The sequence below is a fragment of the Suricata suricatta genome, chromosome 6 (assembly GCF_006229205.1).
Source record: "Suricata suricatta isolate VVHF042 chromosome 6, meerkat_22Aug2017_6uvM2_HiC, whole genome shotgun sequence".
Lineage (NCBI taxonomy): Eukaryota > Metazoa > Chordata > Mammalia > Carnivora > Herpestidae > Suricata > Suricata suricatta.
The window spans coordinates 43,563,324-43,580,616 of NC_043705.1; the positions used below are offsets into that span (position 1 = coordinate 43,563,324).

Here is a 17,293-nt window from a genome sequence, read left to right on the forward strand (position 1 = left end):
TTTTTTTTTTTATCATTGAGTTTCACAAGTTCTTTGTATATTGTGGATAATAGTTTTGGGTTTTTTTGTTTGTTTTTTTAAATTTTTTTAATGTCTTTTATTTGTTTTTGAGAGACAGAGACAGCGTGAGCAGGGGAGGGCCAGACAGAGAGGGAGACACAGAATCCGAAGCAGGCTCCAGGCTCTGGGCTAGCTGTCAGCATAGGGCCCTATGCGGGGCTTGAACCCTCTAACCATGAGATCATGACCTGAGCCGAAGCCAGCTGCTCAATCAACTGAGCCACCCAGGCGCCCCTGTTTTTTTTTTTTAATCAGATATATCTTTTGGAAATATTTTCTCCCAGTTTCTGGCTTGTCTTCATATTTTTTTGATACTGGCTTTTACAGAAGTTTTTAATTTTAATGAAGTCCAGCTTACTAGTTGTTATTAAATGGATTATGTCTTTGGTGTTGAATCTAAAAAGACATCACTATATCTTAGAAAACCCATTTAGGTTTTGCTCTGTGTTCCCTTCTAGGAATTTTATAGATTTGTGTTTTACTGTTAAGTCTATGATTCATTTTGAGTTAATTTTTGTGAAGGGGTTTAAGGTCTGTCTGGATTAGTTTTCTTGAATATGGCCATCCAGTTGTTGTGGCACCATTTGTTGAAGAGGCTGCCTTTGCTCCATTGTATTACCTTTGCTTCTTTGTTAAAGATCAATTGAGGGGTCTGTTTCTGGGAACTCTAGAGGGGGTCTATTTGTTATGATCTCTTTGTCTGTTTTTTGCTAATACTGCACTGTCTTGATTACTGAAGCTTTAACAGTAAGTCTTGAAGTTGGCTAGTGTGACCCTTGCACCATTTCTCTCTCTTCTGGTTCCTTCCATCTGAAGTTGGGTTTAGAGTGGTGGTTAAGGCTGATGATATTTGGTATTTTAGAGGTAAGGTTGTTATTGCATCATATCAGGAGGCACTTAAGGTCAAGTTGTGCAGCTGTTGTTGATACTAAGTGTGTTTTCTTGGTTGAGCTGGTTACTGACAGATCTCTTCATTTTAAAGGTCTGTTTGTTTCTTCACTGAATTTAGCAAGTCATCTGTAGGTGATATTTGAACACACTGGGAATATTCTGTTCTTAAAAGTTGTTCTTTCACCTAATGGTTTTAGCGTCCTTTGTTGAACCATGCCTCAATAAATTATTTCATTGGGTGAGCCCTTTTTGTTTTTGAAATTTTTCTTCAATTTTTATTGTGGTTTTTTTCCAAGTCATTTCACTTACAGCTTTACTATTTAATAACGGTGTGGAGTTATTGTTGGTGTGGCACATTTCAAAACTAAGGACAAATACAGATAATAGCCTGTAGAAAATCATTATGGCTGCAGTGAAAGTGCTGCAGGTCAGGGAAATCTGCTTGTTGGTGCCAGGCAGAGGTGCTGAATTTTCCCGTACCTTATTGTTTCTTTTAATGAAAACTACAAAGTTTCCAACTATAGGCACATCTGTATGTTTTTGGACTTTGGGTTTTTCCAGAATTTGGAAAGTAACTTCAAGGAATGGAACTAAAAAGCCCATTGATAGGGTATGAGTATTTTAAGGCTCTTGATCACTTATTTCTAGGTTGTTTAGACTTTAATAGTATCAAAGACTACAGTAAGTCCAGTAATGAATGAATTGAACTGACTAAATTGTAAAATAATGAGAAGATTGAAATGCCTCTCCTTTAGTTTGTACCTTCTCCTTTCCTATTATTGTTCTTAGGGAAAAAGAATTTACATGCAGATTTTTAATAATTCTCTTCTATAGTTCAGAGCGAATACAGTACTCATAAGCACTATCTTTCTTGCTTATGAATTTGAAGTAATGTGCATTAATGAAAATCAGAGCAACCTCATTGTGTGCATTATGTTTTTATTTTTTTAAGTAGGCTTTTCACCCAGTGTGGAGCCCAATGTGGGGCTTGAAATCAGGACCCTGAGATAAAGACCTGAGCTGATATCAAGAGTTGACGCTTAGCCGACTAAGTCACCTCGGCACTCTGTACTGTGTACATTATTAATAAGGAAGCCTAGGTAGCCATTATTTTAACACAGAGGATTTCTTTAACTCTGTGTGAACTTGTCTACAGTAGAGACATACCTGTGCTTCCACTGTGAGGGACTTGCTTCCCTGGCCTTCAGGCTTATCTGGTGATGGTCTCCATGAAGATCCTTTCAAGTTCTCAGAGACATACTTTTAGCTCTTCCCACAAGTTAGTTAGTATTTGTCTCTTCCTATCCCTTCCACTTGCCTCCCTCCCTCCCTCCCCTTCTCTTTTCATCTGTTGCTATTTAACGTCAGGTCTTCAGATTTCTTTTTTTTTTTTTTTTTTGAGATGAGCTATGTGTCTCTTCACAGCCAGATGGAAATAACAGAATTTCTATATTCTAATTCCAAAAAAGGGTATTGAAGATTAGCTTTCTGAGTGTACCACCCTCTAACCTGACCACCAGTTGTCAGTGGTCATCTTTTATTTGTAAAGATTTTATTTTTATGTTACTTGTGCACCCAACATGGGGCTTGAATTCACAACCCTTAGATCAAGAGTTGCATGCTATACTGACTGAGTTAGCCAGGCTCCCCGGAAGTCGTCTGTCTTTTATCCAAATGAAGTTTATTACTGTAGTGTTATGATTGAATGTCTCAGTACATTTCTCGCCACTATTTGTTACCTTTGCTGTTCTTTCAAGAGAATTCTGCAATTGAGTATTTTGTTAATACGTACTACATAGAAACATGATCCTTTTAAATTATTAGGGATTCAGGAATCTTTTTGACCTTTCCTCCAGGAGCCTATTATGGGAGAACACAGTGTGTTTGTAGGTGTTGGGGAGTAGGGTGGTGTGATGACATTTTATGTTACAGTAGGAAGAGCTCTTGATCGGGAGACTTGGTTATCAGGCCTCACTCTGTCATGTACTAGTTTGCCACCTGACCCTGGACAGCTCTGTTGATAACTCTAAATCCTTCCTCTTAAAAACAGTGATAGTATTCCACATGCCAGATTTGCTTTTATAGGCTTGTTATGACATCTTTAGAAAAATTTAATAGGCTTTAGCATTGTGGTATTTTAAATAATCTGTTATAGGTCTGTCATTCCTGAATCTTTATTGTTGATGATGCATTTAATCTGCAATTTAGGAACTGATTGCTTTTTAAAGCTTCCTTTAAAAGTTAATTAGCACTTAGTCATCTTTCCAGTAGAAGATCTGAATGGTGGTTTGTTTCTCAGATCCCAAAGCCTTTTTACCCTCCAGATGAACCAGTCATAATACTGTTTTTGTGGAAAAAGTACACTGGATTCTAACTTGTATTCTAGAATCTTATTTTTTACAGTGAAAGAAATTTTTTTTATTGTTTATTTTTGAGAGAGAGAGAGTATGAGTAGCGCAGAGAGTGACACAGAATCTGAAGTAGGCTCATGAACTTCGAGATCATGACCTGAGTTGAAGTCCAATGCTTCCCTGGCTCAGCCACCTAGGCACCTCTTTACAGTTTGTCTGAGCCCCCCAGCCACCCTTTACAGTTTGTTTTAATAATTAATATAGTTCTCTCTGCTTCCCACTACATTATCTTCCAGAATTTGGGTAGAGAAAGAGATCCTTTCTGATTCTTATCATCCTAACAACTATCATAGTGCTTGGCACAAAATTGTTCTCCAGAAGTATATGAACTGAGATCTTTATCCGAGACTATATGGGCTTCTTGGGAACAAGGTTCAAAAGCAGGGAGAGGAAGGCCAGAGTATATAGGCCTGTGGAAGGTCTGGATGGAGCAAGCTCCTGGAGGGTGGTAGGGCTGGAAACTCGAGCAGCTTCCTGCAGAACAGGCGACTGGTGGGGGTGAAGTGAAGCCTAAAGGATACAAGTACATAGACTAAGGATTGCCTTGCTGTGAAAGGTCCAGACTGGTATGACTTGAGCCACCCATGCACCCTGTTTTTCTCTTATTATATTCTTGTTCATATATTCACTTGGTCTTCTAGTGGCTTTTTTGGTACATATGTAAAAGTCCAGACACTTTTTTCTCCTGCAAACTCACACGTGATCTGTTCCTGTCTTCTTCTCCAACCTCATCTGGTTCTGTCTCCTTTTGTCATTAAGTGTCAATCATACCGGCCTTCTTAAGTTTGTTTCTAATCTTAAGGCTTTGTTTTCATTTGTTTTCCCCATCTGTCTGGAGCTCTGCTTTCAGATCTTTGCATGCCTGGGTCTTTTGTTTTTTATGTCTCTTAAAAATGTTACTTAAGAGAAGCCTTCCCTGAGCACCCAGTCTAAAGTAACACATTCAGAGGCACCTGGGTGGCTAAGTTGGTTGAATGTCTGACTCTTGATATTGGCTTAGGTCATGATCCCAGGGTACTGGGATTGAGTTGGACTCTGTGCTAAGCATGGAGCCTACTTAATATCCTCTCTCTCCCTCCCTCTCTCTCTCTCTCTACCTACTTAACTCCCTTCCTGCCTCCCTCCCTCTCTACCTCTGCCTCTCTCACCCACTGTCTGTTGCACTGTAGGCACTGTCTGTTGCAAAAATAAAAAAACAAGTAACATTCATTTGCAGTTGATATTTATTTAACATTATTGTATTTTCTTCATATTACTCCTCCTCTTTCCCTCTCTTTCTTTGACAGAAATACCTTCTTCTGCTAGAATGTATGCAGCATGAAGTCAGGAATACTATTTTGTTGGCTGCTTTATTCTAGCACCTAGACCAGTGCTTGGTACACTGCAGGCTTTCAGCAGTTTTATTGAGTAAATCCATTAATTAGCTGCCATGTGGTTCAGTGAGTGTAAAGGACTCTTTTGTTCAAAATTGATCACTTTTCTTTATTCACCAAATACCAATAAAGCCATATATCATGTATTTTGTTTGGTTCCTGGGACTATAGACTTGTCAGTTTTGTCCCTGGAGGGAGGCAGTATTAGATACTGATGAAGACCAGTGGCTTTGCTGTTCAGGTTCAGACACTGCTGTTTAGCATATTGTGGCCTGGGGAAGGTAAGGTCTCTGATCCTTTAGTTTTCTACCTAAAATATGGGGATAATGGGGCACTTGGGTGGCTCAGTCACTTAAGCGTCTGACTTTTGCTCAGGTCTTTATCTCATGGTTTTGTGAATTTGAGCCCTGCATAGGGCTCTGTGCTGACAGCTCAGAGCCTGGAGCCTGCTTCGAAATCTGTTGTCTCCCTCTCTCTATGTCCCTTCCTTGCTCACAAATTCATTCTCTCTCTCGAAAAGAAAAGAAAAGAAAAATTTTTATTTTGGCCAGATGCTCTTCTTGGAGGAGAATCACTGAATTTAGTGTTTTCCATGCCTTAGACAATTCCTTGTGAGGACTACAGATCAGTGCTGGTCTGTTCTTCTTTTATAGGAATGTATGATGGAAACTACTGTCCATTTTGTCCACCGCATTGCCACAGAGCTGGATTTTCAGGTGTACCTCAGTTGTAGATGTTCAAAAGTTTTGTTTCTCATACTTGGACAGTGATAAGATTTACCTGGGGAACTTATTACTAAGGCACACAGTTTTGACCTCCATCCCCAGTTTTCATGATGTAGGTTTGGCTAGAGAATTGAGAATTTGTCTATATATTTTCTTAATGTTTATTTTTGAGAGAGAGAGAGAGAGGGAGAGAGAGAGTGTGCTAGCAGAGGAGGGGCTGAAAGAGAGGCAGACACAGAAGCCAAAGCGGGCTCTAGGCTCTGAGCTGTCAGCACAGAGCCTGATGTGGGACTTGAACTCAAACAAACAGTGAGATCATGACCTGAACTGAAGTTGGACACTTAACCTGCTGAGCCACCCAGGTGCCCCGAGAATTGTATTTCTGTGAGCTGATGCTGATGTTGCCAGTCCATTCACTGGGGGAGAATTTTTCTAAAGTAGGGCTTTTTTTAAAGTTACCCTAACACAGTAGCTGCAACATGTGGCTGTTGAGTACTTGAAATGTGGTTAGTTCAAAATAAGATGTACTGGGCGCCTGGGTGGCTCAGTCGGTTGCGCCTCTGACTTCGGCTCAGGTCAGATCTCACGTTGGTGGGTTCGAGCCCCACGTCGGGCTCTGTGCTGACAGCTAGCTCAGAGCCTGGAGCCTGCTTCCGGTTCTGTGTCTCCTTCTCTCTCTGCCCCACCCCCTCTCATGCTCCGTCTCTTCTGTATCAAAAATAAATAAAAAAACATTTAAAAAAAATGTACTTTAGATGTAAAATAACACAGGACTTTGAAGACCTAGTATTTAAAAAAGTGTAAAATATCTAAATTAGTTTTTTCAAAATACTGATTATATGTTAAAATGATAATATTTGGGATATATTGAGTTAAATATAATATAAAAATAATTCCACATTTTTTTACTTCTTAATCTGGTTGCTAGAAAATGTAAAATTGCATACATCATACATGGCTTGCTTTTGTGGCTTGCATTATATTTTTCTTAGAAAATCATACTGTCATCTCTTTAAAATATCTTCTAAGGTCTCCCTAAAGTAAATTTCTTTTAGATAGCCTTTGTTTGAAATTATACATTACCAATAAGCCCTCTAAATTGAGTGAAAATTCATTCAGTTGTTTTCAAGTGATAATGAACACAGAGGCTTACATTGTTGAAGGAATGAACTCCAGGTAAGTGTGGGAGGCAGTTTATGTTTACAAGGCATCCTGGTCAGTTGTAAAATACAGACAAGAACAGACTACTAATTTAAAATCTTAGTCTACTTTCATTGCTAAATGGTAGTATTTTGTATTCCGGTTATTGTATCTTAGTCCTGCTTTACTCACATAGCTTTAAAATGGTCAGTTTTCCTTGAAAAGTTTAATATTTTGTGTCATTTCTTGAGTCAGCATTTGGGTCTTCCCCTTTTCATTAGTCTTTGCAGTTTAATTGCACCTCTTAGGACATGTTTGCTTTGGCTATATTTATTGGTTAGTGACCTTCATATATTTACTATCTGGAACAGTCTCCAGTTTTAGATAGAACTACAATCACAAGGCTAATTCTCAGTCACTTCTGCTTTGAGATTTATTTTCTATATACTTTTAGCGTTCCCTTTTAATCTTACATGCTTCATATAAGTGTATTGTTTACAATTATACATACTTGGGTAAGTATGTAATTGTACACTATTTGGGGAAAATTAAAAACAATGCTAGAAAATTCAATAAATTGCTAAGCCTTATTTTAGAATGGCTTCAGATATTGGTATAGGATTAGATGATCCAGCCCTTAAGATCCTTTCTGACTTAGGGTTTATGTTTTTATATTATACTTTATGTTTATTGATTTAGTTCATCCCCCCCCAGCCCCTGCACAGTATTTCTTGAATATACCTTTGTCTTTTAAATTTTAGAAAATGTTGTGAACACATATTATGGATGGCATATAAAATGATGTTATGAGCTACTTAGCAACGAGTCAAAGAATTTATTTTTCATTGTTCTTCCTTTGATCTTACTAGGGATAAAGTGGTAAATTCGTATAACAATACTCTCCTTTTAAAATCTAAGAAGTTATTATACTTAGTCTTAAGCAGACAATGATATTTAATCATATTTTAGTTCTTTGGTTTTTATGTATGGGTTTCTTATTTGCAATTTACTTTTACTTCCTATTTATGGGACGTTGAAGACAGTTTCCATCCTAAATAAGTTGATTTAAGCAAAAGTGATTTGAATTACCAGAATTCTAAGTTAGACTATGCGGATGGTACATAGAAAAAAATAGACATCCAGCAGAAACATGCCAGAGTGGGTAAATGATTGAAGTACAGAAGTAATTCTGAACGTTGAAGCTTTTTCTCCGTTTATGTTACTGTTAATTTTTTATGTATAATGTTGATCCAAGCATGTTAACTTATCGTTACCAGGTGTCCATGGATCTCAATAGTGCCAGCACTGTCGTTCTTCAGGTCTTAACACAGGCCACCAGTCAGGATACTGCTGTGCTGAAACCAGCAGAGGAGCAGTTGAAACAGTGGGAGACACAGCCAGGTTTCTATTCGGTGTTGTTGGTAAGTTGTTGTAAAAGAGTTTGCCATTTTTAATAAAATGAGACACCGTTATTTTAATTCTTCTCAGTATCTACTTATATTGGTGGTTACTTTAGTGAAACTGATATAGATGTTTGGCTGTCATTGCCACTGCTGTTTATTAATTCAGGGCATGCCGCATGAGGGTGTTGACATGTTGGTTGATTGTTGAATAAATAATTGAAGTGCCCTGCCTTCTGAGCAACTATTACCAATATCCCGCTCAATTATTTATTCAACAATCAACTTATTTAGGATGGAAACTGTCTTCAACGTTGTCATGCTTATGGTGACTTGCATGTTTTGTGTTTATTATTGCCCCAGTTAATTTATGTTATCAGAGTTGTTCAGGTCTCTCTACTGCAGCTTCAGTCTACCTTTGCTCACCGTGTTATTTTATTATTATTATTTTTAAAATGTTTTATTTATTTTTGATACAGAGCGAGACAGAGCATGAGAGGGGGAGGGTCAGAGAGAGAAGGAGACACAGAACCGGAAGCAGGCTCCAGGCTCTGAGCTAGCTGTCAGCACAGAGCCTGACGCGGGGCTTGAACCCACGAATGTGAGATCTGACCTGAGCCAAAGTTGGAGGCTTAACCGACTGAGCCACCCAGGCGCCCCTATTATTATTATTATTATTATTTTTTTAATGTTTGTTTATTTATTTTGAGGGAGAGAAAGAGCCTGGGGAAGGGGCACAGAGAGAGAGAGAGATTGGCGGGGGAGAGATAGAAAGCAGGGGGGAAGAAGAGAGAGAGAGAATGAATGAATGAATAAATGAATGAATGAATGAATGAATGAATATCCCAAGCAGGCTCCATGCTGTCAACATAGAGCTGGCTGTGGGGCTTGAACTCAGGGATCATGAGATCATGACCTGAACTAAGATCAAGAGTATAATGCTCAACTGACTGAGCCACCCAGGCACCCCTACTCACTGTGTTTCTTTAACACATGGTTTTCTTTTATCCATCTAAAAATTTCATTTTCTTGACACATTTGATCTTCTGGGTGTTATGGAAAATAGTATAATAATTAACAATATATGCTTTAACTAAACTTTTCTAGTAGTTCAAAGCTTTAGGCTTATCAAAATTACTTTTGCAATGCCAGAATAAAAGAATGTCTTTTTGTATTAACAGTCTTTACTATTGTTTTCCTTTCCTGAAAATTTTGGAACTCTGATTCGTGTTTTTTTTTTTATTTTGGTAAGGGCTGTAAGGCTAACAATTGTAAATGCAGAACAAACTGTTCGCTGTATCTTTTTTTAAATTTTTATTTTAATTTGAGAGCATGAAGAGTTAGGGCGGGAGAAGGGCAGAGTTGGGTGGGCGAGAGACAGAGAAAAGAGAAAGAGAGAAGGAGAATCTTAAGCAAGCTTCATGCTCAGAGCCAGACACAGGACTTGATCCCAAGATGCTGGAATCATGACGTGAGCCCAGAATTAAGAGTCAGACGCTCAACTGACTGAGCCACCCAGGTGCCCCTGATTTACCATATCTTGTAAAAAACAGAAGATTATAAGAGTTGATGTGTATATTATTGACTACATGGCTAAAATGCTTGAGTTACTTGTTAACTATAAGAAGATACTGGTCATATCTAGAGTCATATTTGGTATTCTGTGTATAAGTGAAAGTTGGGTGTTTGGCTCAGTAAAATAGGTAAAAAGCATTGATAAAAAATAAAAAACCGATTGATTTTTAAAGATACTAAAGATAATATTCTCTCCTTATTTGGATAACCCTATTATCATGTTTGTGAAATTTGTGTACATTATAGAGTTTTAGAATATTTCTGAGTATCTTTATTCTTCATATGTTTTTTTAAATGAATATACTGTATAATGAGCCTTGTGTTTTTTCAGGCCAAAATATAAAATACTTGTGGTGTTTCTTATTTGGGTTACTCCTGGACCTTAAAAAAACCAACAGCTTGCTTGATTAACGGTTTGCTTTTTGTGCAGTTATAAATTGTTAAAACCAGGTGCCTAAGCCTTTTGTTTTTATATTTACTAGCTCTACTTTTCTTCTTAAAGGGATAGTAAAATTTCTTTTAGACGGAATAGATTATTATCTATGGAAAAATTAAAGTTACAGGCAGGAATTTTTTTTTTTTCTGAACTCTCTGTCTTGGCACTTTTAATCTCTTGTAGCCTTAGCTGTTCTTCCTAGTTTGGAGGTGGAAAATTTGTATTCCTAATCCTCAGACTTGTTTTCCTGTCTTGTTCTTCAAAACACTTAGGGATCGGGGCGCCTGGGTGGCTCAGTTGGCTAAGCAGCCAGCTTTGGCTCAGGTCATGATCTCAGGCTTGTGAGTTTGAGCTCCGCATTGGGCTCTGTGCTGACAGCTCGGAGCCTGGAGCCTGCTTCAGATTCTGTGTGTCCTTCTCTCTCTTCCTTTCCCCCCACTCACACTTTTGTTTCTCTGTCTCTCGAAAATAAATAAATGTTAAAAAAAAAAATACTTAGGGATCTTTCTGCTGGGATGGACTCCTGCAGCTTGACTTTTCTTGGTTCACTAACTTTAGGCAAGGCAGGCAGATATCCACTAACTTTCCATAGTATTCCCACATTATTTCCATTCATTTGTTCATTTGCTCCACAGGTATTTATGACTCAGTGTTTTGTGGAAGGTAGACATGTCATGTGGTTAATGTGGTGAGAGAAGTCCGTTCCTTCTTTGGCAAAGGACACCCTAAAGAGGGTCTCTGCCATGGGTGTTAAGGAATAAATGGACATTACACAACTATCTTTGTAATCTTTTTTTATTTCTGGTATGTACAAGATTTTCTAAAAATGGGATATTTCTAAAAACCAACCTGTTTTTTATAGTTTACATGTAACGTTTTTCTGGAATAAGGAACATATGTCCGCATCATTGCTTTTGGTATTGAGGTTTTCCCACACAAGATTGTGTAATTTAAAAGTTCACCTCTGGAGATCTGAGACGTTTTTGGTCTAAAGTGCAGTGCAGTTTCAGTCACTTAAGATACTCATTGTTTCCCCTGTGCATCCACTATCCTAGATAAATTTTTTATAAAGAAATGAAAGACTTTAAGGGTGTCTGGGTGGGTCCGACTTCAGCTCAGGTCATGATCTCACGGTTCGTGGGTTAGAGCCCTGCGTCAGGCTCTGTGCTGACAGCTCAGAGCCTGGAGCCTGCTTCAGATTCTGTGTCTCTCTCTGTCTGTGACCCTCCCCTGCTCACACTGTCTCTCTTTCTCTCAAAAATAAATAAAACATTAAAAAATGTTAAAAAAAGAAATAAAAGACTTTAGGGGAGCCTGGATGGCTCAGTCAGTTGAGCATCTGACTTCAGCTTTGGTCACAAGTTTGTGGTTTGTGAGTTCAAGCCCTGCATCATGCTCTATGCTGACAGTGGGGAGCCTGCTTTGGATTCTCTGTCTCCTTCTCTCTCTGCCCCTCCCCTGCTTGCTGTTTCTCTCTCTCTCTCAAAAATAAACACTAAAAAAAAAAAAAAGAAATAAAACACTCTAATTCTGTGTTCATGAGGTTTTAAATTATAGTGTCAATATTTGTTGTACTTTTATTTCCATATACAAGTGTTAGTTATGAATTTTTGATAATTTTAATAGTTTTTGGGGTAAAAATGTGTAAAGGTCACAAAACAATTGTAATTTTCTCCTTGATTATTAAGATCTTGTTGCCTGGTTTACTTGCACAATAGCATGATCTCCTGTGAGTCTGCAAAGCAAGAACTGCCTGTATTTCGATTAATGTTCTACTGTCACATTTCTTTGTAAGCTTTATTTGTTTTGATAAGAGAATACTTTGAAATAGCTCCTTTCATAGCATGTGCTCATGATCCAAGGGCTTTGACTCCTTAGAATCTTTGAATGTATGCTTTGGTGGGTCTACTTTTTTTTTTTTTTTTTTTGAGAAGATAGATATTTCAGGGTTATGTGTGTGTGTGTGTAGGTGTGATATATAATTAGGCTTATTTTTTTCTGAGTTTAATTTTTTATTAGGAAAATTTTCAGACATACCTGCAATTAGACTAGTTAAATGAATCCCAAATATTTATTACTCAGCTTAAAAAATGAACCTACTTGTATCACATGTGCTTTCGTAGAACTCTGGAGCTAATAGATATTTAGAAAATATGTTCTCTGTTGTGATAAAACTTAAGTGAAACATTTAAAGTGTTATCCATACTTCACTTTGGGTAAACTTATGACATACTTGAACTTATGTGCATTTTAATACTATGTTTTTTGGTTTTTTGCAGAATATTTTCACAAACCACACTCTGGATATAAATGTAAGGTGGCTTGCTGTGCTGTATTTTAAGAATGGAATTGATCGTTACTGGAGACGTGTGGCACCTCAGTAAGTTCTGTCACTCTCCCTGGCCTACATAATCCTTTCCAGAGGAGGGAGGCATACACGTGTCCCTGTTAACTTTTATTCTTTATGTGAAAGAGTGCATTTGTGCTTGCTCAGCATACGTATTGAAGTTGGAACAGTGTATGGAAGCTCCCTGGATTGGATGGCATTCACTTTCTTGAAGCATTTGATATTTAAAAGAAAAATTTGTTAACAATTGAAGAAGTAAAGGTGCTATATAAGTCAGTATTCATATTACTGCTTTTCTCCACGAGTTTTATTTTATTTGGAGACGGAGGCTGTGGATTTCTTGTTGTCCTTTCCTTTTGAGGATATCTAATTTTATGGGCACAAAAATGCTGAGTGAATAAATCATGTTAAAAAATGTCCCCCCCCCCCCGTTTTTTTTTTAAAGAGAAGTATGAGGTTAAGATTTTGAAAAAAAGTTATTGAGAAGGAAATCCCAGGTCACTTCTGAGCCAGCAGGATTTTACCTTCTAAGTCTTCTGCATAATTTCCTTTGTGGTGGGAATAGGATAGTAGACATTTGTCATCCCCTCAGACTGAGTTGTAACTGCTCTGTAGATGGTTAAGTGAACAGATTTCTCTTGATAGTTAATTGTATGTTATGTAATTAATAGAAATGCAGTATAGACATGACTCTGGAATTCATTTGATAAAATATAGTGATTTTTGCCAAAGAAGTAATGTAGTCTTTGTTCCCCAGTAGATGGCACTATAGCTCTTTATGTTCTTTACATTCATTAGTCCTTAAAAAAATAAACTTGTCTGAGTACTTCTTTTTTTTTTCAATATTTTTTAATGTTTATTTTTTTGAGAGAGAGCAAGCAAGCAAGCATCAGTGGGGGGAAGGTCAGGGGGAGAGGGAGGCACAGACGCTGCAGCAGGCTCCAGCTCTGAGCTCTCAGCACAGAGCCTGACTCAGGACTCTAACTCCTGAGTTGTGAGATCATGACCTGAGCCGAAGTCAGTCAGACACTTAACCAACTGAGCCACTCAGGCGCTCCAAAACAACTAGAATATTTTAAGGCTGCTCTTAGGACACTGTTGTATAAAGTAAACATTTTCTCTTACTTTAGAATTCATAATTTTGAGAGCTATGAAGTATTTAGTGATGAGAAATTGAGTATTATTGAGTTTTTGGAACAATGGCAGCAGTGCACATTTTTCTGCTGCTCTGTCCTACTAAATTTTAGAGAACTCTGAAAATTCATTTTGTTTTACCAGTTGTATGAAGGATGTAGTTACAATTGACAATTTTGGAAGGTAGAATTAAAGGAAGATTCACCATTTCAGATCGTACTTTCATGTAAACAATTAAAAACGGGAATTTAGTTTAAATATGAAAAGTTAAGGGGGACATCTGGTATTAAGTAGTTAAATCCCAAGCTTTTTCTTTTAGTATTTATTGAGATATAACCTGGAATGGAGATGAATGTGGAGAGGGAGCAAGGATGTACTTTTCTAGAAAGGCAGCAAGGGAGCAACACTGTTATAGAGCTCATTTAAATTAAATACATTTAAAACATCTACTTGTTTGTGTTCTTATCTAAGTTTCACCTTCTGTAGCTCCTGCTCCTACCACTATTTTCGTGGAATGAGGATTAATTTGAATTTATAGATTGTTGCTATGTACAATTCAACTTTAACTGGGTCCTAATTAATTAGATGCTGTGCCTTTTGTGCTTGAAAACTAATCTGAGTTCATCTAATGATAGCATGTGCATGAAATTAAAGGTGCAGTGTTAACCATTAGTGGATAATTGCTAAAGACGTGAGTTTTCTCCAGGTTAGTGTCTTGTTTCTTTGATATGTATATGTTTTTGGTATATTCTCTATCTTGGTAGCTAATTATTCTCTTAGTTAAAATTATGAAAACACTTGAGCCTAGCTTCCTGGCATAGAAGAAAACTTGAACTTCCAGCTTGAAGCTAAGCATTTTAGGAGAAAACATTACTTCATAGTTTTGATGATAGAAGGGAGCTATCTAAGTTGGAAAGTAAAGCACAGTCATAAAAGAATTAAAGAGATCATTTCTCACTGTAAAGCCTAGACTTGTATTAGGCTTTGACTCTTTCACCTGAATGTTTATCTTAATCTTGTTTTTCTCATTTGTTTACTCACCTGGAGTAAGTCACAGTTAAGGTTTAAAGAAACTTTTATTGAAGTATAGTATACAACATAATTGGAAAAAGTGGACAAATGAAGGGTACAGTTTTCATGTTTATAATGTGAGCACATCCATGTTACTAGCGCTTGGAACTAGGTAGAACATTAGTCGGACCTAGAAGCCTTCCTCCTGTCTCTGACAGTCACCCATCCAACCCTCCGCAGCAACATTTGACATCCCTTACCATACATTATTAGCCTTACTTGTTTCTGAATTTAGCACAGATGGAAATCTTATATTATGTTGTTTGTGTGTGTATGGCTTTTATTCAGTGTTAGATTTGTGAGATTTATCCATTGTAGTTGCCTGAAAAGTTCACTCTTGGTAGAAGTAAAGCATGGCCTTTTCAGGAACATAGCCTGTCTCTATTCTGCTGCTGTTGGACATTCAGGTTGTGCTAGTTTTTTACTATTAATAGTAATGCTTCTTGAAAACTCTTTTGTGTATCTCATTGCACGTGAGTGTGCATTTTTTGGTCATGTTCAGCTGTAGTAGGTACCATCAGCTGGTTTTCATAGTGTTCATACGAATTGACACTTTCACGGGGCACGCACTGCTGACGTTTGCTGCTCATTCTCATTAGCACACTTGGTCTTACCTGTCATTTTGGTAAATTTTTCATTTTTTCTGATCAACAATGAGTATCTTTTTCATATATGTATTAGTTATTTGAATATCCTGTTTTATGAAGGGTCTGTCATTTGTACATAAAAAAAATGGGTTATCTTACTGATTTCTGGGACTTCATATGTTTTGGACTTAGGTCCTTTGTTGAAAATACATATTGAAAATACTTTCTCCTCCTTTGTCATGTGCCTTTTCACTTTCTTACAGGTGTTTTTTGATGAGAAATTCTTAATTTTAATGAGTTTCAACTTAGCTACTTTTATATTTAATTCTTTTGAGGCCCATTTACAAAATTTTTGCTCAGGCCATGATTATGAAAATATTCTGTGCTTGCCACTAGCAGGTGTGTTTCATGTTGCACGTTTAGGCGGACTATCTGTCTTGAAGTGATTTCTTCGTTAGGTGTGCACGTGGAGTGAGGCTTCGCAGGTATTCTTTCTCCAGCACGTTTCAGTGATTCCCTGTTATAAATCAAGCCTTGCATAGGTAAGGATCTGTTCTGGGCTCTCTGTTGTCCTGTGGCCTAGCTTTGCTTTAGTTGTTACTACTTTCTCTTACTCTTTTGGATTTGACGTTTTTTGAAATGGAAGCATAGATAATTCGTTCTAGTTTTCCTTCTTATAGAAGCATTTAAAACATTAGGTGTTCTCTTGTAATCTTAGCTTTAGTTTTATTACCACTCAGTTGAAAAGATTTTAGAATTCCTCCTGTGATTTCTTTTTATACTCATGGATTAATTACAAGTATACTTCCTAATTTCCAGCATGTGGGGCTTTTTAGGTTTTTTTTTGGTTATGGATTTCATCCTTTGAAATGTGTGGTCTTGTTTTCTAATCTCAGTATATGGTAATGTGGTAAATGTTTTCTGTGCCCTTGAAAGGAATGTGTGTTTTGCCATAATTTGTCAGTTATGCTGTTCACATCTTCTATATCCTTACTGATTTTGTTGCTACTTTTTTCATTATTTTCTCGGACAGATATGTTAATCTCCAAACAGGAGTGAGGATTTGGCCATTTCTTTTTTACCTTCTGTTTCTTCTGTCTATATATCAGGACTATTTTATTAGGTTCATATAAGTTAAATGTTACTACATTTTTTGTAGAGCTGACCTTGTCCTAATTATGAAATATTCCTCTTTATTTCTAGTAATGTGTATGGCATCAAGCATAGTTTGTCTGATAGAGGCACGTCACCCATCTTATGGTTGCATGGTATATACCTTGTTCTGCTTTTTTCTTTCAATATTTCTTTGTTGTTGTATTGGAAATAGTTGTAAGCATCAGAAGTATTGGCCTATAGTTCTCTTTTTTCGTAGTGTTTTTATTTGATTTTGGTATCTGTACTTCTGGCCCCAAAGACTGAATTTGGAAGCTTCCCCTCCTCTCTTTTTTGAAATAGTTTGAGAAGAATAGGTATTAACTTTAATATGTTAAAGTTAATGTTTACCTTTAAATGCTTGGTAGAATTCGCCTATATAGTCCTGGACTTCTGCTTGTTGGGAAGGAGTTGTTTGATTACAGATCGAATTTTATTCCTGGTAATCGGTCTTCAAAAATTTTTGTATTTATTCCTGACTCACTTTTGAGAGGTTTTATATTTTTAGGAATTTATCCATTTCTTCTAAGTTGTCCATTTTGTTGGAATGTAATTTTTCATAATCTCTTATAATACTTTATATTTCTGTGGTGTTGGTTGTTATTTCTCCTCTTTCATTCATGATTTTGAGTTCTCTCTCTCTCTCTCTCTCTCTCTCTTTTTGTCTAGCTAAAGGTTTGTCAATTTTGTTGATCTTTTCAAAGAACCAGCTCCTGGTTTCATTGTCTATTAAGGATATTACTTATCTCATTTCATTTAGCTCTCTTGCTAGGATGTTGTCCTGTTCTTTCATGTGGGACCATTCTCCTGTCTCATTTTGTCGGACTCTCTGTATCTATTTTTGTGTGTAGGAAAGTCATCCACCCTCCTGATTGTGAAAGTGGTGGCCTTATGAAGAAGAGGTCCTGTGGTCCCCTGTAGTGCCCGTTCACCAGAACATGGAGCCTCAGTGGTAGCACCTGTGTGTGTTGTGTGCACCCTACTCTTGTGA

The 17,293-nt window shown here is 37.2% G+C and overlaps 1 protein-coding gene across 6 annotated transcripts in view; it reads left to right on the forward strand.

Annotated features, from left to right (window-relative positions):
- IPO11 (importin 11) overlaps nt 1-17,293 on the forward strand; it is a 204,800-nt gene that overhangs the window by 22,600 nt on the left and 164,907 nt on the right. For all 6 annotated transcript variants that reach the window (XM_029942304.1, XM_029942303.1, XM_029942302.1 and 3 more), the window contains 2 exons: nt 7,878-8,021; nt 12,291-12,391. In XM_029942304.1, the coding sequence (XP_029798164.1) occupies nt 7,884-8,021; nt 12,291-12,391 (239 nt within the window). In that variant the 5' untranslated portion in view covers nt 7,878-7,883. The remainder of the gene's footprint in view (nt 1-7,877; nt 8,022-12,290; nt 12,392-17,293) is intronic.